Source organism: Genypterus blacodes, unplaced genomic scaffold, assembly GCF_046128005.1.
Source record: "Genypterus blacodes isolate CSIRO-AG114 ecotype Tasmania unplaced genomic scaffold, CSIRO-AGI_Gbla_v1 ptg000007l_1, whole genome shotgun sequence".
Taxonomy (NCBI): Eukaryota; Metazoa; Chordata; class Actinopteri; order Ophidiiformes; family Ophidiidae; genus Genypterus; species Genypterus blacodes.
Window position 1 is genome coordinate 4,214,318 of NW_027466821.1, and position 21,336 is coordinate 4,235,653.

Genomic DNA, 21,336 nt, shown 5'->3' on the forward strand with positions numbered 1-21,336 from the left:
TTCTCTGCAACATCTTTCCTGGACTTTTTTGTCCAATCAGAGACGAAACATGTATCTGTGTGCGTCTCAGTGGGGGGGCTGACTGATGACAGAGCTGTGCCGACCTTGACGGTTTGTGGTTGAGCTCTAAAAAGCACCACCACCACGTCCTTCAAAACGCCTTGTGCGTGTTGAAGCGAACAACATCACAGCGCCATGGAACAGCACTTCAGTGAACGTAGCAGCACGCATTAAGGTGTTTTATTTTGTTTATGTATGTGCAAAACATTGCTTCATTCAAAGCTAGACAACCCTACGGCTGGAATAACTGAACAGGCAGGGCTGCAAAAATACTCATTCTTACAGGAAAAGGTAAGCAAAAATAACGTTATCTGTTTATACATCATTTACAAAATATAATAAGTTTCATATAAAATGTATGTGATCATCTATATCATTTAGCTGGAGCCGTCTCCCTACAGAACAGTCTCTGCTGCTCGTGTCCTTCTCCATCGTCTTTTTACGTACATTCACTCGTTGCACATTTAAGAGGTCCATTATTGCAAAAGTGTCCATTTCAGTGAGGTAGAAACATTTTTTGGTCGTCCTCTTCATAATTCTTTTTAAAATGAGAGCAAACGCGAGCTCAGTCGTTGGGCTAAGTGCTCGCTCTGTGCGGCGGCGGGAGGGGATCAGTCCTGCCGCTGTCGAACGGCTGCTCGTACACGCTGTTGCTCTGCTCCGACCCGGAGTCCTTGCAGGGACCGCTCTCCTCGCTGTCCGAGTCGGTGTCCGGGGCGGCGTAGGGGTTCTCGTGCAGGGTTATCCCGTGGTGGGCCGCAGGTGGCGGGCCGAATCCCGGGTAGAGGTCTTGCTGAGGCCGCCAAGGAGTCTTCCCGAATGTTCCTGGGAGAGGAGGGAGAACATTTTCAGTGTCGGGAATGTGATTAGTTTATGGTAATAATGTCCAACACGGAACAAGAAGTTGAACCTACCCATGAAGGTGCTGCAGGGGGAGAGGCGCCCGTGGCTTCGCCCGTAGTCGCTTGACTCTCCATCGTCCGTCGACGACCGGTGGTCGCTCTGTTGCAGTGGGGGGCCGTGGAGGAGGCTGGCATTGGGCAGCTGCATCAGGACAGTGGAGGAGCAGAGGTCAAAGGGGTCGGACAAGAAATAGTCCCTCCTCTTAGAGCTGGTCAGAGTAGGCGTGTAGGACGAGACGCAGATGGGTCTTTGGTCGATGGGACAGCCTGAAGGAGGAGAAAGAATTAATTAGTGTGTCTTCCAGAGTGAGAGAGACGCATTGATTCATTCTCATTGACATTATTCTACGGACCGGTGAAGACCTCAGACGGGTCGGTGGCGTACGCATCTTGACGAAGCAGCGAACTAATAGGACCTTGGTAATGGCAGAGCAGAGGATCAATGGCTGCTTCCAAGTCTGCCTCGCTTCCTGTGTCCAGCTGACAAAGCCCTGCTTGGGTGAGAGAAGGTGTCATTAAACAAGGTGCTGCTGAGGAATGCATCGGTGCAAGAGAGAGAGAGAGTGACAGAGAGAGAGAGAGAGAGAGAGAGAGAGAGAGAGAGAGAGAGTGAGAGTGAGAGAAAGGCAGGTGTTTTATTTTACCGTTCATATCTTTGGACGGCAGGTAAAAGCCGCTGACTGATGAGGACATGTACTGATGGCTGCTGCCGCTCTCCGATGGCATGTAGCCGTCCTGCCTGTCAGCCAGCGTTCCCTGGGAGGAGAGGTAGCTGGGAATGTCGGCGGGCAAGTTGGTCTCGTCTGCAGTAGAAAGACACCGATCAAATCATCATCTTGTAGTTCAGAATCAAGCCAGGAAATGTGAAGGTTTGATTCCGGCCAACCGTATCTCACCCGTGTTGGTGACGCTGCAGTCCTCGTTGCGTCGGCGGGTGTGGTAGATGATGACCACCCACACCAGCGAGGTGCCCACCACGCAGCACACCACCGCGATGATGACGATGCCCACCGTGGTCCAGCCGTCCTCCTCCGACCCCGCCGCGCCCAGCATGCCGCCCCCGACGCCGCCCTGCCCGCCGGAGTCGCAGTTGGGGTTAGGCAAAACGGCGAGCCGAATGTTGCCCCTCTCCGTGCCCAGAGTGTTGGACATCTCGCACGTGTACTTCCCGGCGTCGGTCTCGGCCGCGTCCACGATGATGAGGAGTTGGTTGGCGGCGGCGAAGAAGTGACGCTCGGTCACCACCAGGGGGCTGTCGTCTTTGGTCCAGTTGAGCCTCGGGTGAGGGCTGCCACCTGCGATGCACTGGAGGACGGCGGTCTCGCCTTTGGCCACGGTGCGATCCATGAGCGGACGCAGGAAGGAGGGAGTTTCTGAGAGAGGGAAGAAAACAAATGGATTTAAATAATGAAAGAATGAAGATAATACAAGTGTGATAGATTATATTTAATTAGAATCATTGTCTCCTCACCGAGCACGGTCAGCGTAGCGTTGGCAGAAATGGCTCCAGCTGTGTTCTGCGCTGTGCAGCTGTACACGCCAATGTCCTCGGTCTTGACGTCCACGATGAAAAAGACGTCGTCCTCCGGCATGACGTGCATGCGGCGCTCGCGGGCGGCGGGGAAGTCGGTGCCTCCGTCCTTCTGCCAGGCGATCTGAGGGGAAGGGTGACCCACGGCGGCGCATTCCAGCCTGGCGGTCGCTCCCGCCCGGATACTCAGATCCATGGGCATCTTGGTGAAGGACGGGAGCACTGAAGATGAAAAGTAGAAAAATGGAATATTACATGTAGCAGGTTAAGACAATTATTACAATCAATGAAAAATGGAAAGCCTTTCCCGACGTACTGTTGACAGTGAGCTTGGCCTTGGTGGAATAGGACGATCCAAAGTGGTTGGAGATGACGCACTGGTATCTGCCCTCGCTGGAGAACTCCACGTTGCGGAGCTGCAGGGTGGTGGTGTACTCCGTCACCTCCGTCTCGCCCCCAGCGCTCTCCTGCACGCGCAGGTGTGCCTGGTTGTGGATCTCGGCGTCGTTCAGCACCTCGTTGTCCTTCTTCCAGGCGAAGGTCATGGGCGAGTCGCTGGAGCTGGCCGCCGAGCACACGAACGTCACGTTGCCGCCTTTGAGGGCCGACTGGGTCTCTGGCTGCACGGTGATCTGCGGCTTCGGGAAATCATCTGAGGAAGAGAGAGGCTCGAGCGTTCATATGGTTTTCCATTTTAGTTTTCTTTAATTTGGCTTCGGCGTTTTCTTGCTGTTCCGCCTTCACGCCTCAGGCAAAACTGATGAGGATGATTAGGGAAAACTCAAATGATTTATTTCCTAGGTAGTTCTCTCTGATGGTAACCAGTAAAGCTGAAAACTTCATTTCCATAACGCTCTCTTCATCAGACTCATTAAGGAATCCAGTAGTCATGGGGGAAACACTGAACAATCTGGGTCAGTTCCTAAATGGAAAAGCTGCCGCGCATAAATGCCTGTTTTTAACAAGCCCTCCAGTAAGGCTTTTACAGTGAGCACAAGTGTGTGTGTGAAGGTGTTGTACCGCGCGAATGCCATCACTCACCGCACACAAACTCCTCCTGGCTGACGGCGAACACACTCCTGCCCTTCAGCATCTGTGGGTGGGCGCAGCTGGCGTTGACGCAGGGCAGGAAGGTTTGCTCTGCCACCCAGACAGGGAGCCACTTCAGCTGGCAGTCGCACAGCAGGCTGGAGGTGTTCAGGAGCCTGCCAGGGGGGCGGGGAGAGAGAGAGAGAGAGAGAGAGAAGATGCATGCTCAGAAAGGTTCCATCTCGCAAATAATCAGCCAAGAAAATAGTTTTGCGATACTTTATTAGGGAGCTTTCCTTCTTTGTCGTCTAGGCGACCCTGCCACAATCTGAACTCACGGTTGATTTCAAAGGGCTGCATTATCTCACAGGCCATTGCTCCCTCGCCGACAGCGCGTCTCCTGTCTCTTTGTGTCTGCGCTAGAGTATGTCTGTTTAATATTGCTCGGCTCGCTGGCTAGCTTACGTCAACTCACGGGCTCGGAATTTAGTCTGCGTCGGGTGGAAAGTCTGACTAACGCGACCCACCAAGTGGCTGACGATTTCAAGAAAAATGCGTTTTATGCTCTTAAGCTGGAGGATAGGGAGTTAGTGAAGCTCTTATAATCTGATCTAAGCGTTTGTTTAGTTGGTGCCAAGGATGATCGTACTTACAGCTCCTGCAGGTTCTTCATCTGGGAGAAGGCGTTTGCTTGGATGGACATGATGGCGTTGTTGCTCAGATCTCTGGAAGAGGCAGAAGAGAGCGATGAGATGAGAGCAGAACAGTGAAGGCGGCATATTTTGCTGCCATATTTTGTCGGAGGTACGAGAAAACCTTCATCAGTCAGAGAGAGAAGTGGAAAAAAAAACACCTAACAGCGTCTGGGCTCCAGAACAATAAAACTCTGGGCAGCACTGTGCGATGTTAATCAAGAGAGGCCTAACGCTGAGCTGCTTTGAGCTCCGGCAATGGCTGGGAAAAAGCGCTAATTAGAATCAAATGCAGCTGTTTGCCGCACACACACACACACACACACACACACACACACACACACACACACACACACACACACACACACACACACACACACACACACACACACACACACACACACACACACACACACACACACACACACACACACACACACACACACGCAGATCTGCAAACACACGCAGTTCACTCCACTTGCCCCGGTGATCAATAAGCTCTGGCACACTAATGGGAGCTTTGTTCCTTTATTCCACATCAAAGCGAAGCGGCTAGGAGAAGACATTTTGGGTGTGTGGCTCTCTAACAAAACAGGCCGTGTGTGATTCATGCAGCTTTAAAGTTTACAGCTCTGACGACTCACAGGTGCTGCAGCGTGTCCAGGCCAGAAAAGGACTTCTTGGTCACGGACCGGATCCGGTTCCCTTGGAGGAATCTGGGGGGAAAAAAGACGGCGTCTGATCAGCGTCCAATCCGTTTGCTGACCTTATTCGGGTCGTAAGGGAAGACGGTGTGATTGTGATGCAACTCACAGTTTCGTCAGCTTGTCCAGAGCGGAGAAAGGCCCGTTCATGTCCTCGATGGTCCAGGAGATTTCATTATTTTGCAGGTCCCTTTTCCGCAGAAACAAAAACAGACCGCATAGTAAAGAATCCACACCCAACAAACTGCGCTCGCAATGTTAATAAAACATATGCGGCTTTACATTTCGTGTGAAGGGGGAAAATATTCAGACTTTAAAATAATACTCAAAGCAGCGCCGTTCCTCAGAGGAAGTTCCTCTCTGGTCTTTTGCGGCACTAATAAAGTCCGCCGGGGCTTTTTTGTGTCGTGCGGCGTAAAAAACGGAAAAAAAACAGGCACAAAGTTTTACAAGGAGGCACTGCAGCGTCGCATGTGTGCTGCATTTCAAACTTCATATGAGGATAAATATAAACTGTGTGCCTGAGAGATGTGGAGGAAACATCTAAACCCTCTACTGCACCAGTGGTCCAACTTATTATTCCCAACTTGTCGTTCCAATATGAAACTACCAGATAAATAAAAACATTGTGCCCTTAAATCCTCTTGATATCCGTCTGTTTTAGTAATAAAGGCTTATTATAAGTAGTGAGCCGATCTATCTGCCTCTATTTGAGTCATTTCGACAGATGTGATGTCACATTATCGTCCTTTGACCAGCAAACCACAGGAAGGCAAACACGCTAAACTAAAGGACACAACCGATTCCTGGTAACGTCTCGTCCTGTGAGCCAAGTGTTCAAACACCGATCTCCCTCCCTCCTCCTGGTTATGGCTGATTGGGTTTGTGGAAATGTGGGGGAAGGGCGTGGGGCGCGGGGGGTGTAAGGCCTGGAGCAATCCCGGTGCACTTCAGCTGCACACCTGCCCTGCGGTGACCTCAGCAAAGCTCGGCTCGCATTTGGTTCCAGTTAAAGAGTCCCAACCCAACTGGGGGGAGGGAGGGGGGGTGCGGGAAACATTAGGGGAAATGAGAGGGGGGTTGGTGGATTGGGGTTTAGGATGTGTGTGTGTGTGTGTGTGTGTGTGTGTGTGTGTGTGTTGGGGGTTGTTGAGGTCAGGGTTGTGCTCTTTTTTCTTCTTCTCGTTTTTTTTTATGTGTGTGCAGAGACCTCAACACAGTAATCTATTTCACATACCCAAAACAAATCAGGCAGGATATTTGCACTCAGGCAGAGGATTAATGGTGGAGGTGGTTGAAAGGAGGTGGCGGGTGTGTGTGTGTGTGTGTGTGTTTGTGTGTGTGAGGAACGAATGTATGGAGCGCTGTTTGTGAGAGCTTGTGCAGCGAAACAATGACAAGCCTTAGCACTTCCTCCTGAAGCTTTAAACAAGTAATCCAGGACTCCTTACACATCGTTGTGTATCTCTGACGCTTCTGAACGCTGCTTCTTCTTCTAATGATAATATGAGCGAAATCCCACAAAACACAATTTGTTGGTGTTACATCCTGTAAAAACTGGTGCCATTTCTCACAGTGAAAAAATCTACAAAATGTGTAAATATAGAAAATATTCACGTTAAATCTTTGGTCGGTTTCCAGCTATGATGTCGTTTTGGTTGTGGTCAGAGTTTGTTAGGATTTCCAATAAAATCCCCAAAAATATAAAGAGGGACAACATTCAGAATTTGGAAACTTTCTACCGCAGTGTGACTTAACATTTTTCGCCTTTTTTTCGTCGGAGACTTGAAATCTTAACTCACAGCATCTGCAGGCTGGAGAGGCCGCGGAACGCTCCGTCGGCGATGAAGCTGACCTGGTTGTTTCCGACGTGGAGCTCGTCCAGCAGGCTGAGGCCCACGAAGCTGGATTCCTCCAGTCGGGACAGATGGTTGGACGAGAGGTCGCTGCGGGACAAAAGAAAAACAACAAAACACGGCAATATGAGAATAATACGCCGCAGGCGAGGGGAAGGAGACAAACACTGATCACACACGCGCGCACACACACACACACACACACACACACACACACACACACACACACACACACACACACACACACACACACACACACACACACACACACACACACACACACACACACACACACACACACACACACACACACACACCAAATCGTGTATATCCCTTCTGAAGTCATCCTACTTAAATTGTCCTTTGTTGTCCTCCTTTGCTCTTCTACCTTCCTGCTTTCTCTCTCACTGAGTTCAACATGCTTTCATTTGCAGAAATTAAACCCCTTGCCTGTCAGTTGAAAAGCCCCTGAATTAAATTGATGCTTTTGTTTTGAAATTGTTTTTATTTTAAAGTAAACTCTGATTGAATCAAGATAGCGTAGCACGTAGCCGCCGAGCTGCCAGTCTGTTTACTCTCAGGGTTCATATGATAAGAGCGAGGGCAACGGGGGGAAGAAAAACAACTCCAAAGCCTCTGATGGTGGAGATGGTGAACATGGAGAGGACACAACACACACACATATACACACACACACAACAAGAAACAACAGCGCCCACAAAGGGAATCTAATCTGCTGCTGCCACCTGTTCACCCCGCAGGACACGTCGGAGCTGGAGGCGACACCCTTTCTCCTCACGCCTCCACGGCCGCAGGAATGTGTATGATGATGTCAGTTTGGTATTTAGCGTGAAACTTTTCGCAACTGATACTCAAATTTCCAGCGGGACGAGTGAAAAGTGTATTTACTTCCGCGGGGCAGACATTTTGGCTGGCAGAGCGTAGAGGAGAGGCAAAAGTTGTGTGCAGTGTTTTGGCAGGCACACAGCTAACTGGCACCGACTGGCACAGCATAAAAAACAAGTGCTCTCTGTGTGTGTGTGTGTGTGTGTGTTTGTGTGTGTGTGTGTGTGTGTGTGTGTGTGGTGACAGGGGGGGACAGCGCAGGAGGAACTAGAGTGTGAGGAAGGGCAGGCGGGGAGCGCCGGAGAGGAGGAGAGGGCGACACACAAGTGTTGGGAGTTCAGAGTGTGAATGGAAAGCGGGGAGGGTGTAACGAGGGAGGGGGGGTGAAGAGGGGAGGGGGAGGAGGAGGCGGAGGCGGAGGGACTCACAGCTCGCCGAGTTTCTGGCAGAACTCCCAGGCGTCGGGTCGGATCCTGCTGATGGCGTTGTGGCCCAGGTGGAGCTGCTGCAGAGTCAGCAGGCCGTACAGCCAGCCCTTACTCACCTCCGTCAGGTTGTTGTAGTCCAGCTGCCTGCGAGTCCACACGCACACACACACACACGCATTAACATGACTTCATTCTAGTGAGACTCAACATGCAGATCAGATGTGCCAGGAGCTACTTACAGGACTTCCATGTTGCTCAGGCCCCAGAAGGCTCCGTCCATCAGGCGGCTCAGGCCGTTTCTCTGCATCTTCAGGGAGCGAAGGGCGTGCAGCCCGTGGAACGTCAGGCCCTCCACCCTGCGGACCCGGTTCCTGTTTAGCTCTCTGAAACACACACACACAACACACTCTCAGTCAATGAAACTTCAGAAAAATGTTTAATATTATCAATTATATAAAATGATATCATATTTTGTGAGCGACGTAACAAAAAGCAGCTTACAGATGCTGCAGGTTGGGCAGCTGGAAGATCTTCGCCGGGATGGTGGAGAGGCGATTGCGGTTGAGCCGGAGAACCTGCAGGCTGCTGGACAGGTTGACGAAGCAGCCCGTCTCCAGGGTGGAAATGCGATTGTTATTGAGGTATCTGGGAGTGAGAATGAGTCAAGCGAATCAGGGAATCAGCTCCGGCACTTAAAGGCTTTGTGTGATGATTAAGACTCAACTCATCTCCTCATCTATTAATGCACACAAACAGGGAGACTCACAGGTTCTTGAGAGGCAGAGCGGGGAAGGAGTCAGCCTTTATATCCACTATGTTGTTGTTGCTGAGGTCGAGGGTTTCCAGGGCGATGAAGGGCCTCAGCTGCTCCGGGGAGATCTTGGTGATCCTGTTGTTTGCTCTGAAAATACAGACACCACAGCTCCAATAAATGACAAAAATACTGTGTATTTGAATAGTGCTGGACACCGGTTTCATGTATCCACATATACAAACAGTCAAGTCTGTCAATTAGCTTTTGGCATTAAAATATGACAAACTCCCACGCGCTTCCAGTGTAAAGCTTAAGCATGTGGAGCGAACACACACCACCCAGTGTGAAACGCTCTCTGTCATGTTTCCTGACGGCCCTGGATGCAATTTTCCCTCGACAATATATTTCACAAATGTCAAAATGGTTCAACATGATCAATTTCCCACTCTGCACAACGGGTTGGAACAACCATTCACTTTAGTGATGTGTTATTTTGTTTATAAGGTAATTACTAACAAGGTATTTAAAAAAGTAACCTGCCAATTACTTGGCTGATGAATACCATTCCCTCAGTGAAAGCATGCCTCGGCAGAGGCCAGCAATTTCCTGAGCTGCACGCCTCCTAAATTGCAGTGCAGGGACTGCTTAGTTATAAACAGAGGCTGTACAGTGCCCTCTTTGTATACCAGACTCGGCAACAGAGAGAGTGAGGGGGGGGGCAGGAATTCCCTCCTGTGCACCAGACTACAGGCCTCGTTTTGAGTATTCATTGCCGCGGTTACCGTCCCCCTCCACCTTCACCTGGCTAATCGGAGAGCTGTTAGCTTTCCTGGTTCATTTTTCCAGCCCTCAGTGGGCCGTTTCACTCCGGACAGTTTGTGAAAATCTGATTAAAATCCGGATGTGGCGTCATTAAGGTTTTATTGTTGGAAACGTTGAAGCACCTGAGCTGCAGGACACGGAGCGCTTCATGAGGGTGGCACTGGTCATTTAGATCATGAAGCATGACTCACGCATCACAATAACAAGAGCCATTATGCCTTCCAGACCGGGGTTCTGTGGTCAGAAGAAGATAAATCAAACACTACAGGGACAAATCATCAGGCAAAGGCAGAGACGTTTCCTGTAAAAACAGCACCTGTGGTTAATCTTCATCAGGGCACAAAACATGTAAATCCTTTCTTCCCTCTGAACAGATTTTAACTCAGAAGAGCTGTTTTACACTGTGTGCAGTGTGTGCAGCAGGATCAAATCAGGTATTACAACCATGTCTTTGGAGCCAGAGTGAGGCCTTTACTCTTGTACTCCCTCCAATCTGCATCTCATATTTTATATTCATTAAGTCCACCTCAGGCTTAGAGACAGCGTGGCACCAAGGCCCCATGAAATTGAGACGTCTCAGCTATTCAAAGCACGGTGCGGTTATACCGAGACAACTCAGACCCGATCCCCCACGTGAGTTTGGGGGGCTCTCAGCGTGGAAAGCCCTACACCTTTTCCTAATTGTTCAATTCAAACGGGACAGAGGGAAAGATGAAGCAGTCCACGAAAAACCCGGTAGAACACAGATCCACAGCGATGGGAGGCCGCCTGGAGAGTGTGATGGGGCGGCCGGGCGATGTCGGAATAAAACCTGCCCGAGCATGTCTGTCTGCTTGGTAGAACGCCAGCAGAGAGACAGTAAGCTTGGGCGGGGGGGTGCGCTTATCCAAACTAAAGCAGCTGAACACATTGTGACAAATTTGTGTTCATTATCTTTGGTTTAAATTACACTGTGCGAGGAGGTTTTGGGGGTAAATGTAAGCTATGGAAATGGGAAACTGAGATATGGAAATAAAGCCAAGCTCCTTGTCCACAGGTGAGAAATGGAAGTGAAGAAAGTTGGGATCTATCAAAATGAAGCCATCACAGTCTTTTATACATTAAGTGCTTTGAGTACTAATCTCTCCTGCATTGAGGCATGAGGCGCACTTGAGGAAACATCATTTGTTTGGATGAACATTATTTTCTGTGCTTTTAGTATTGAAATCGCCTCAATCTAAATAAATCAAATCAGCTGACAGAAGGCCAGACTCCGTATTTGACACTTGCTTTCGATTATGCCAACATTTCCTTTACGCCTTATCGCACTGCCGCAAAATGTGTTTCCCCAGCAAGTTTGCCTTGGCCCTAAACTTGTGCCTAACATCTGAAACTGCACGCGATCAATAAAATTTCAAAAAAAGAAGGAATGTTTTTGGCGTGCAATAACCACTCTAAGGATGTGGCGTAAATATAACTTGTCATCTACGGTAGAAAACGGCACAGGCGGCTCTTTTGCGTGTGGAGATTTTACAAAGGCACCACAGCTCCCAGGTCCCACACAAAAGGGGCAACACACCACCTGTAATCTCAGTTTTCATGTTCCCCTGACTGGCTGCTGAGAGAAGCCTGGCCGCCGCGCTGGCAGAGAACCAGTCTGTCCAGTTCCTGCCGGCGGAGAAAGTAGAGCCGCGGCGAGAAAGGGGCTGATTGGGAGGAGGGGGAAGCTCACGTAAACGCTCCTGGACGCAGATGGGGACCTTAGTTTGGCTGCCTGGGAGCCAGATGGTGTGTGTGTGTGTGTGTGTGTGTGTGTGTGTGTGTGTGTGACTGCTACTTCTAAGACATCATTTATTAAGGGGTTTCTGAGTACAAAATGCAAAGACTTCAACCCCGCACGAGGCCCACCGTGCTGTTTTCCATGATCTCAACGTTTGTGCCGCAACAAAATCTCCGGCATCAATCCGAGGCGAACCAGCGGAGAATCGGCCACTTAAATTACACGCGCATCAGATTTGTTAAGCCCATTTTCTACCAGATGAAGTGATTATGGGCTTCGCTGTTGTTAGATTGAGCCAGAGGAAGGCCAAGCATGTCAACAACAGCCCGAGGCGTCCGGATTATTGATTCAATACACATCTACTTTATCAAAATGGGATATCTTAAACATTCCATACATTTTCAAACCTTTTTCTCGAAACCTTCCAGGAATTGTAATGCTTGAAACGTCAGTGTAATACGTGCGATACTTAAAGGGCACTGAAGGTTAAAGCTTTTTTTAATCACAAGCTTATTACAACCCTGATGTGGTTTTCATGCTCACACACACACACACACACACACACACACACACACACACACACACACACACACACACACACACACACACACACACACACACACACACACACACACACACACACACACACACACACACACACACACACACACACACACACACACACACACACACCTGCCAGCACTGCGAGAGCTATTACACAGTATTTGCGCGGCCATGTGCCACGATCAGACTGACCACTTTTACGTGCTGCAAAGCTTTTGTTGTCCCGTACAAAGTCGCCAATCGCTAAGGAAGTCGGTATTTATTTTTTGCTGAGCTGTGTTCTTTTGTCCGCCCCAGCAAACTAATTCAGCCCTTTTAATGCGGGAAGCTCTTAAAATGGAAAGTCGCTTTTTCTCATACTGTAGTAGTATGCGTGTGCGTGCATGTGGTGGTGTGTTTGTGCATATGCGTGCACAGTGCGGGCACGCTTGTGTGTGTGTGTGTGTGTGTGTGTGTGTGTGTGTGTGTGTGTGTGTGTGTGTGTGTGTGTGTGTGTGTGTGTGTGTGTGTGTGTGTGTGTGTGTGTGTGTGTGTGTGTGGTATTTCCTATTGGAAAAAGAACAGAGTTTTGAGCAGCCATCTGATGACTCCCTCTCTCTGCAGTGGCGCCTGTAATGAAAACCAGGGCTGTTTTTGCTGTTCCGACGCCATATTAAACCTCGGCATGTATCTCGCTCAAATGGCAGGTCATCTTAACACGCCGGCTCGCGAGGAGACAGCGACGTGGAATTTAGCGCACGGCGAAGGGAACGCTGTGAAAACACTGTTGATGTTGCTGTGTTAACCCGAGTATATCTAGCTTTTTTTTTTACTTTTTAGCAACTCACTTCCTCACCATATGTCCTTTTGTTACTCATCTCGCCACGGCTTTGGACAGTAACAATCATTTCCAACATCTTAAGTGGTTCACCCTCTTAAATTCCTAATCAGACCTGGAATCTCCAGGTCATTTGTCGAACCCCTCAGAACAAAGGCAGAGGGATTTGGTGGCGGTGGGGTTTACCCCCTCCATAAATTCCTGGGAAATTGTTCAATTAATTAAGATGATCACGACTCAATTACTACCAGCTGCAGGGTTATTGCCGTTTGTTTTCACTCGGAGCTGCGGGGTCAAGGGAGTCGGCGAGAGCTGCCGCTATGTCTGACTGCCTGTTTGAATAAGTGGTATTTGATACCCCGAGGGCTTTTTTTTCCTCTTTACTGCCCTCCCAACCCAGAGAAACTGAAGGAGGGAGAGAAATTCTGGAAAATGTTCCGCTGGAGGGGGAAAGAAGAAAGAAAAAAAAAAATCACACTGCGCCACCTAAAACCTAAGAAAGTGGGTGGCAGCCAACACAGGCAGTGTGCGTGTGTGTGTGTGTGTGTGTGTGTGTGTGTGTGTGTGCATGTGAGAGCATGCGTGCAGTTTGGTTTCTTCTTCTCTCTGCGCCCTCATTTCCTTCGCATTACTTCTTCTCAAATGTGAAAAGAAGTTAATGGCATCTTTTCATATAGATACAAATACAACTATCTGAAAACCACACTTTGAAACTATCTGCTTCATCTGTATATTGGCAAAGATAGTGCACATCTGACCTTATCTCTAACTGCTGTCACTTCATATTTCCCGACATGTTCTGCTCAGCTAAAGAATCTTCCTCTGGCCGGGGTTGAGGAAGAGTGACGGCCTTCGGTAAACCCAAGCGAACAACAAACTCTTCGCATCAAATCAACAAATTATGGTGCGGGGAAAGCGTGGAATTCTCAAGAGTTAATCTGAGGGAGGAACTCAGGGGGGTAACTTGGAAAACACACATGGCGGTTGTGGAACTTGATCATGTGACTTCTCTTTCTACCGCGAGCATAGTAAATAAAGTTGCTTTGTTGTTTTTGGGGATACATGTGAGGTGTGACTGCAACCTTAAGCAGCAACGTCTCTGCTGGGGGGGGGGGGCGGGGAGAGAGACTTGTAGCTGGAGGTGACAATCCTGCGCCTTAATGTGAAAACAAATTGTTGATGGCTGACGGCTGAGTGCCCTGTGGCTGTGGCTGGGTGTCGTGTTGGGGCTTGATGAGGAATCATCTCCCCGGGTAGACGGATACATTCTTCTGCAGTAACTTCACGTCGGGTTGGTTTGGAGGGGGCGCGCCGCGGGAAAGCAAATAAAATTGTTGAGGTTTTTGACACTAATATGTGCCGTTGTTGTGAAAGCGAGCCTTGCGCAACGATACTCAAAGCTATCTGCTGGTTTCAGTCTGAACAGGATCAGATATGACAGTGTCGGCGAGGCTGTCAGATGCGTTTATGCTGCGCGTACACAAGATACACTTGGATTAAAGGCTGTAGTTGCTTTCAGATTGTACTATTTTCCCCTGAGCTGGCCGTACAGAAACACAAAACGCCTCTGCAGTTACAACAACAATCACCAAATTTGGACGAATGCGATATTCACACAGCAAAGTTCTTTTTTAGCATCACATCACCGCCTCCAGGTTAAAAATACACCAACAGCAGCAGCGGCGGCGACCAAACATAACAATTCCATTTCAGTTGATGGCATTTGTTGTCGGCCACGTGACGCGTCTGTGGCTGGCTGCCATTTGTGTGACTGCCCCGTCTGGGAACCGACTCGGCCAAACAGGGTTGTTCTCTTTAGGGGAAGGTAGGAGGGAGGGGGGGAGGAACTGCTTCCCAGCCCGCTGCTTTAACCAGCAATGACAACCCTGGAGGAGGAGGATTACCCTCCATACCGAGCAGGAAGTCTCAGGAGATGCAAGGAGAGTGTAAAGAAAGAAAGCGGGTTTGTACTTACAAAATGAGCGTTGTAATGTTCGCAGCAGATGGGCCCAAATCAGGTATCGTCTCCAGTTCGTTATGGTTCAGCTTTCTGTACACATTGAAACAGAAAACAGTTGAGCGGGACGGTTGGTCACATGCTGGGGAGTGATGGAGGGTGTTTGGAAAATCCAGTGTTTATACCAAGAAGCCCAGAACACAAGGCGTACTTACATTTCACTAAGATGCTGTAGTTTGGAAAACAAAGTGCTCTGGAGCACCTGCAATTTGTTATGGCTCAGATCCCTGTGAAGAGGAAAAAAAAGGCACCAAGTTAAAGGAAAAGTATACAACTCGGGCTGCATTGCTCAGATGCTGCAGATGTTTATTTGCTTCGGCCCGGCAAACATAATCACATTCAAATTCCCAGTGTTGTTGGTGCTGTGACAGCGTGAATGAAGCACAGTGATCAAAGAAAACAGGTTCGAATCAAAGTGGAAGATTTAACACAGACGTTCTCCGGCCTCGGAAAACAGAAGAATTGGGAACTGAGTGCAACATTGTGGTTACACGGCGGGCAACGTCTCATTGTGCCTGTTCTCCGTTTCAGATCTGTTGTAACTGGTTATGTTCAGTGCTCATCCGCTTCCTAAGACTGGATAAACCGCGTCAATTCAGGATCAACCTCTGCATTGGATCAAGTGCGATGAAGACATTTAGGTGAAGTGTCTGAGCCTGTCTCAGCCTGAACCGTTTCTGTGCGACTAACGTGTGAGAATGTTCCAAAACAAACCGCTGTACATTCAAATCCAACAAAAAGGTCTATAAGTCACAGTCCTCAGTTTGGCTTTTCATCTCTCTCTTTCTAAAGCAGAGAGAGCGGCGTCCGTGCCAAGCTGCACGCTCCACATGCAGGCCTCTGCTGAGACGCCCAGCCAAAACAGTCGCGCTGATAACTTTACATAGAGCGGTGAGGCTGTTTTTGGGCTGAAAGCGAGCAGAAACCTGGCATGGGACCGGCGTGGTAATAAGGTGCTGGAGCCAGAGGTTTGCAGCTGGAGTCCAGCCTCAGCACAGAGCAATCTAGTCTAATGTCTTGGACGAGTCTCGGCTTAATTTCATCTACTTTGATTTGGACTCGTCTCGCTTTCTGCCACTGGATCACAACTTGACATTTTAAGTCCGCTTTAAATGCTTTAAAGAGTTTTCTTAGACAGGGTTTGGTCGATTTTCTGCCCTGGCATTTATCACAACTCAATACATTTCACCTGTGGAAACCTGGAGGTATAACTCCACGTCTTTGTGAAACTCTTTATCCCCCTTGTTTGTACATTCGGTAAGATGTGTATGCAGCTCATTGGCTATTTAAGACTTAAATAGGACTGAATTATCTCTGGTCTCTGCCTTGATTTGGTTTCAACCCACTTTGGCTCTGGGCCGGGCTCAAACTAGGCTGATTTTGGTCTCGGACATTGGACTCTTGGCTCCAGCTAACTGGGGGTGAGACTCTTGTTTTTGCTGCCTACTCTGAAAAGGAAGCTGAAAACCCGCGCTGGCGAGCAAAGTCTTGCGAGCTCTAAAGTGGTGGAGTTATTGACGCTGCTGCGCACGATCAACGTTGTGGTGCCAGACACTTTTTTTTACGCCCCCCAGCCCCCCCACCACCGTCTCCCCCTTTACTTTCCTCATCTGGAATCCATCAAGGAGCTCCGGGAGGAGGGGAAGAGCCGAACAACTGGTAATGTATTCACAATGCCGGGAAAGTGAGAGGGACGCCTTTCATACGTCTGAAACACCTCTGTCCAATTTTCTGGGGCCCCGTTTTTGTTCTATGGTAAAAAGTTTCTGCCTTGTCGAAGCAACATTCCACCCTTTTCCCAACCACGCAGCTGTGTGTTGATGTTGTTGTTGCTGCTGCGCCGGTGCTGGGGGCCGTAGTAGGAGAAAGGAGTCCTATCATGGTCCCTAGATAAACCTGAGTGCCTCTGACACTTCCACTTCCCTCACAAACCAGCTCTGAGGAGTGCAAGATAACGCACAGGGCCCGACACAAGCTGCAGCCTGCATCTGCTGCTCTGCTCACAATGTAGAGCACTACACTCTTATCACTTAGTGAAAAGTGAATGAATAATCTACTCCTTAGTGTGCACGACCTGTCACTAATGCCTTAGACACATGAGGCAGATTCCACCTTGAATTCCATGAACCATCCTGAGAAGCAGAGGGACTCTCATTGGCTGGGTTACACCTCAGTGGGAGGAGCCAAAGAACCAGATTTCTTTCAAAAGCCAAGATAGTATTCTCTTTTTTTCTTTTTCAGATGCGGGATTTTTGTGTGTAAAGACTAAATGTTAACTCAGATCTTGAATACAGTGAGTCTGACTCGTGTGTTTATTTTAAAAGGACGCAGGCAGAAGTATGAAGCTACTAACATTATACATTCAAGGGCTGTTAAGTGAGATTTGGAGGTTTTGTCCTTTACACAGGAACTTCACACTTCAGACAAATGTAGTGGAGTACACATACTGATTCAATGTGACATTTTAGATTAAATGTGACCCATCAACTCACCAAATAACTTGAATTTCCCCCTTTATCTATTGAATCTTCTTAGATTCTTCTTAGATTTTTTAGCACCAGATCTTATGTCGTCACCTTTTTTTCCTTGCTTCCCTCATATCTTATCTTTCATCTCTATTTCACTCATTCAACTTTTTCTTCCCTCTGTAGATTCCTAATTCCCTTTATTTCCTACTTCCTACAGTCCTGTCTGGTGAACACATATGTATATATACTTAGACAGCATGTTAGATTACAGTATTAAACATTCTGAGAGATACTATTCATCACTCAGAGCACTTTTTACTTTAGATTATTGATGAACGTCACTGATAAAACTTGTTTACTTTGAGTTGTGAGGTTTTGAAGGCAGATATTTTACTTGTAATAGCTCATTTCTCATAGCTCTTCCTGCTGCAGTACTTTGCCCTGCACTTCTGCACTCTGCTTTCAAGTTGACTCGCCGTAACTCACGTCACTATCCTAAACCCTCAAATGTGAAAAGCCACGAAACCTCAGTGTAAATCTGCTGCCCCTTTCCTCCGGTCGACTTCCAGATATTTACAAGGTAGCTGAAAAGTTGCTTGTCTCTCCTTCTCCCTCCTCCTTTCTCCTCTCAGTGTTTGAATTTCATACTAATCCTTCATGCTCCTCCTTAATCAGTACCATCGCTGGCTCCGGAGTTGCTAATTCAGCAGAAATAACGGGGTGCTGGAAAACAAAGGGTCGGGGCGGTTTAAGGGGTTTAAGATGTGCTGGAGAGCCACTCGTAAATTAGCATGCCAGAGTGAAAAGAATTTTTCCCCCCATGTGGAACTTTTTTTCTTCTTCATTTTCTTTGGAAGGCTGGCCTTGGTTATGAGGCTCAGGCTAGCTCTGTTTTCTCTGGCATCATCAAGTTTCCAGAGTTGCACATTTTAGACAGAAAAAGTAAATCCAACAGAAGGCAACAAGCTTTGACCAGGCAGTGAATCAAGCACTCTACCTCCACACACACACACACACAGGACAATAAAAACCTAGTGAGAATAATCATCTGCAGTGTAGAAACACACAGTGAAGAACATGTTATTAAAATTGTGCTTGGTTGAAATGTTCTGGCTCCAACAGGACTTGGGGCAGCACTAAGCCCTGTCTAGGCTTTGGAGACAGGAGAAACTTAGAAGAAGCAGGGTAGTAATGGAGATATTACTTTAGGAAACTATCCAGGACTGCACACACACACACACACACACACACACACACACACTGCCTGGGATTTATGCTTTTATTGCTTTGATGGCCCCAAGGTCTGAGAAGCTGATATCTGAAGACAGAATCAACACGGATGGACAGAAAACACTGCAAATCAAAGTGTCAGCACACTGTGGAGCAATTAGAAAGTTTATGGACGCATCCTTCAGAGAAATTATTTGACAGTTAATTAAAGTCTAATAGTATACAACCACCCACTGCCACTAATTGCTCAACTTCCATTACTAAATGCTAAATGGACTTTACTTATCTTCCATTACAAAAAACATGCAGAAAGTCTTATTTAAATAGAATCGCTGCAGGCAGGTTAAGTTAATGATTATATACGGTTTAGTTAAAAGGCTTGGAGGCAGTGACAATGGCACATTGATGTGTTAAACACACTTGTGCTTTCCTGCTGAAACACATGCTGCTGCTTTCTGTTGTGATGCATTCAAAGACACTCTTTTACGATCACGGACCAGGTGTTGAATCAGAATCCGAAACTGCTTTTTGGTTGATCAAGAACTGTAGCAACGCATGCCATACCGATAATCTTTCTTCGCGATGGCGTTAACTTTTTTATGTGTGGTTTACAATGCTCACTTTGTCAGGAATGTGGTTCGTCCCATTCCTGCTGATGGACATATTCAGTATGTCTGCGTGATGCTAAGTCATTTTTACCGATACATAAAGCGTGGAAGGTGATTGAAACAGTTCTCAAAGACAGCAAGTACAGTTTTTTTTTTAAATGGACTCACAGTTGAACGACCCAATCCGGGAGCGTGTCTGGACTTTGTCCCCTTTTCAGCCGAGCGCAGTCCAAAAGCTCCCCAAAACAAGCACAGGGAGGGGGACACGTCCGTGCGTTTGCAGCATTTCCGCGCTGTATTCTCAAAAACGCAAATAAAACCACAGCATACCACGCAAAACTGCGGGGTTGCGCGGGTGAACGCATGTTTGCCGTCCACCAGAAACACCCCCTGTAAAGTTCTGTTGTATCTTCAAAAGACAAAACAACAAATAACAAATCCACCGAGAATTCCACAAACTCCGTGAGAGTGTCCGCGGCGCTTTAAATCAATACGAGCGCTCCGTTTATATCCAAACTTGTGTTGTTTCTTCGGCAGTAGAAGTGGAATGTGAAGGAAACGCGTCGGTGTGAAAGTTGCCCATTCCTCCGGGAAACTTTCCTGCGGCTCCTCGCTGATGTTGGGAAACTTGTGCCTCACTTCAGACTCCCCACAGCGCAGCGCGAGCAACCAAAGGTATGCGGGGGGAGGGGCCAAGGCGCGAAAGGCATCATGGGAAATGATGTCACTACTGCAACATTTTAAGCTAATTTGGGCCATTATACAGTTAAAACCTGACATCATGCACTTTTGGTATAAAATAAAGACGACTGGTGATAATAAAATGACATTATATATTTTTCCGTAATGAACTAAACTAAACTTACATAAAAATATGTTTTATACTCCTTAACAAAAAAGCATAAAACAACAAGCAAAATTAAGAATGAATGATACGAATATCCACCAAGTAACCACAACCACACTTTCCTCTCTGCTTTGAGTAACTACCAAGGGTTGACAATGTTTTGTATTGTCACAAGAAAGTTCTTTCAGTCAAATTTAGCAAAAACTTTACATGTGCTGCATGTGGTACTATGTAGGTAGAAGTGATATTGGTAATTGACATATTTCAAAAAAAAAAAAAAATCCGAAAAATGCAAGAACTTTGTATTTCAAAGCTCTCTCTCTGTCTAACTCTCTGTCTCTGTCTCTCTCTCTGTCTTGTTCTCTCTGGTATATTGACCTCATCTCTGTGGCCCTGACATTCCCTCACTGAATCAGGGCTCAGGAATTTATTTCCTGTTTTATTACAGCTGTTCTGTTCCTTTGTAATTTATCTGTTTTCCCTCCTACAGCTCCAATTGCACACCTGGCTGTTTGATGAGAGAGAATCTCTCTTTGAATTGTTTCTGCTGACGTTTCCTCTTTGTATGTTGAGGTTTTTTGGGGTTTTCTCTTTGTCCTCTCAAAGCTTTGAGCTGGACCAGGAACTATTTGTTGTGTGGGCCCTCTAAAGCCCTTTGTGAACATTGTGATACACAATTAAACTTCACCGGACCAGTTACTTCACTCTATTTTAACTTTTATATTAACAATAAAATTACATCAGTACTTATTTCTATATGGCAGACTCTGATCATGCCACAAATCTCTTGAATCTTTTCTTTGTTTCTGGTGGTTAGTGCACCATTGAAAAGAAGCTTTTCAGTGTTTCATAAACACTCTCACTCTCTCTCTCCTTCCCGGAATCATTTAGCAGACAGTTCATGAATATTGCTGCATAACTACACAGGATGTCACATTTAACCTTAAGACACAAACAACCCCCTTCACCTTAAAGGTAAAATCACTAAATGGCACTTTAATTGACTTTCGACACTTGGAAGCAGAGTGATGGCTGATATTTGCTCATTTGCAATTCAAAAGATGCCTGCTCTTTTTTTTGTCGTTTCCACATTAAAATGCTCCTTCATGAGATATTCATGCCCAGGCAGATGTGTCACGTTTCCCCTCAGGCAGAGAATGGAACCATTTCCTGTTGACCAAGGTCAAACTTTCACTGTCTGCTGGCACTGCCTCTCTGGCATGAGGACACCAGCTCATTAACCCGCCGAAATGGCAATAAAACACAGAGGGATCTTTAGCCAAAAGTGAATATGAGTAAATGTCAATTAATAGATCCATATTATATTTCACACAGACAAAACAAATGAACTTACTCAACCTGTCAAGGATTCTGAGTGTATTACTTTTACTTCTGAGTACGT

At 47.4% G+C, this 21,336-nt stretch overlaps 1 protein-coding gene across 2 annotated transcripts; it reads right to left on the reverse strand.

Moving 5' to 3' along the window:
- Positions 1–225: 225 nt before the first annotated feature.
- lrig3 (leucine-rich repeats and immunoglobulin-like domains 3) lies at positions 226–19,741 on the reverse strand. 2 transcript variants are annotated; one of them, XM_076152560.1, is made up of 19 exons: positions 19,256–19,741; positions 14,937–15,008; positions 14,740–14,814; positions 8,815–8,949; positions 8,550–8,693; positions 8,288–8,431; positions 8,049–8,192; positions 6,721–6,864; positions 5,028–5,108; positions 4,859–4,930; positions 4,176–4,247; positions 3,535–3,698; positions 2,810–3,145; positions 2,434–2,715; positions 1,859–2,335; positions 1,607–1,765; positions 1,316–1,453; positions 975–1,229; positions 226–885 (listed from the first exon to the last, which is right to left on the reverse strand). In XM_076152560.1, exons 1-19 carry the CDS (start codon positions 19,450–19,452, stop codon positions 638–640), a joined length of 3,339 nt encoding a protein of 1,112 aa, XP_076008675.1. In that variant the 5' UTR covers positions 19,453–19,741; the 3' UTR covers positions 226–637. The 2 variants fall into 2 exon arrangements, with proteins under 2 accessions (XP_076008675.1, XP_076008664.1); XM_076152549.1 differs by having other exon boundaries at positions 1,316–1,456.
- Positions 19,742–21,336: the final 1,595 nt, after the last annotated feature.

Excerpts from the sequence above, each read along its gene's own strand:
- lrig3 (XM_076152549.1), bottom strand. The coding sequence starts at position 19,452 with ATGCGTTCACCCGCGCAACCCCGCAGTTTTGCGTGGTATGCTGTGGTT. Across the intron at positions 8,694-8,814 it reads GCTCTGCCTCTCAAGAACCT|ATACCTCAATAACAATCGCA; the intron begins GTGAGTCTCCCT and ends TCTCACTCCCAG. Across the intron at positions 886-974 it reads CCCCTGCAGCACCTTCATGG|GAACATTCGGGAAGACTCCT; the intron begins GTAGGTTCAACT and ends CTCCTCTCCCAG.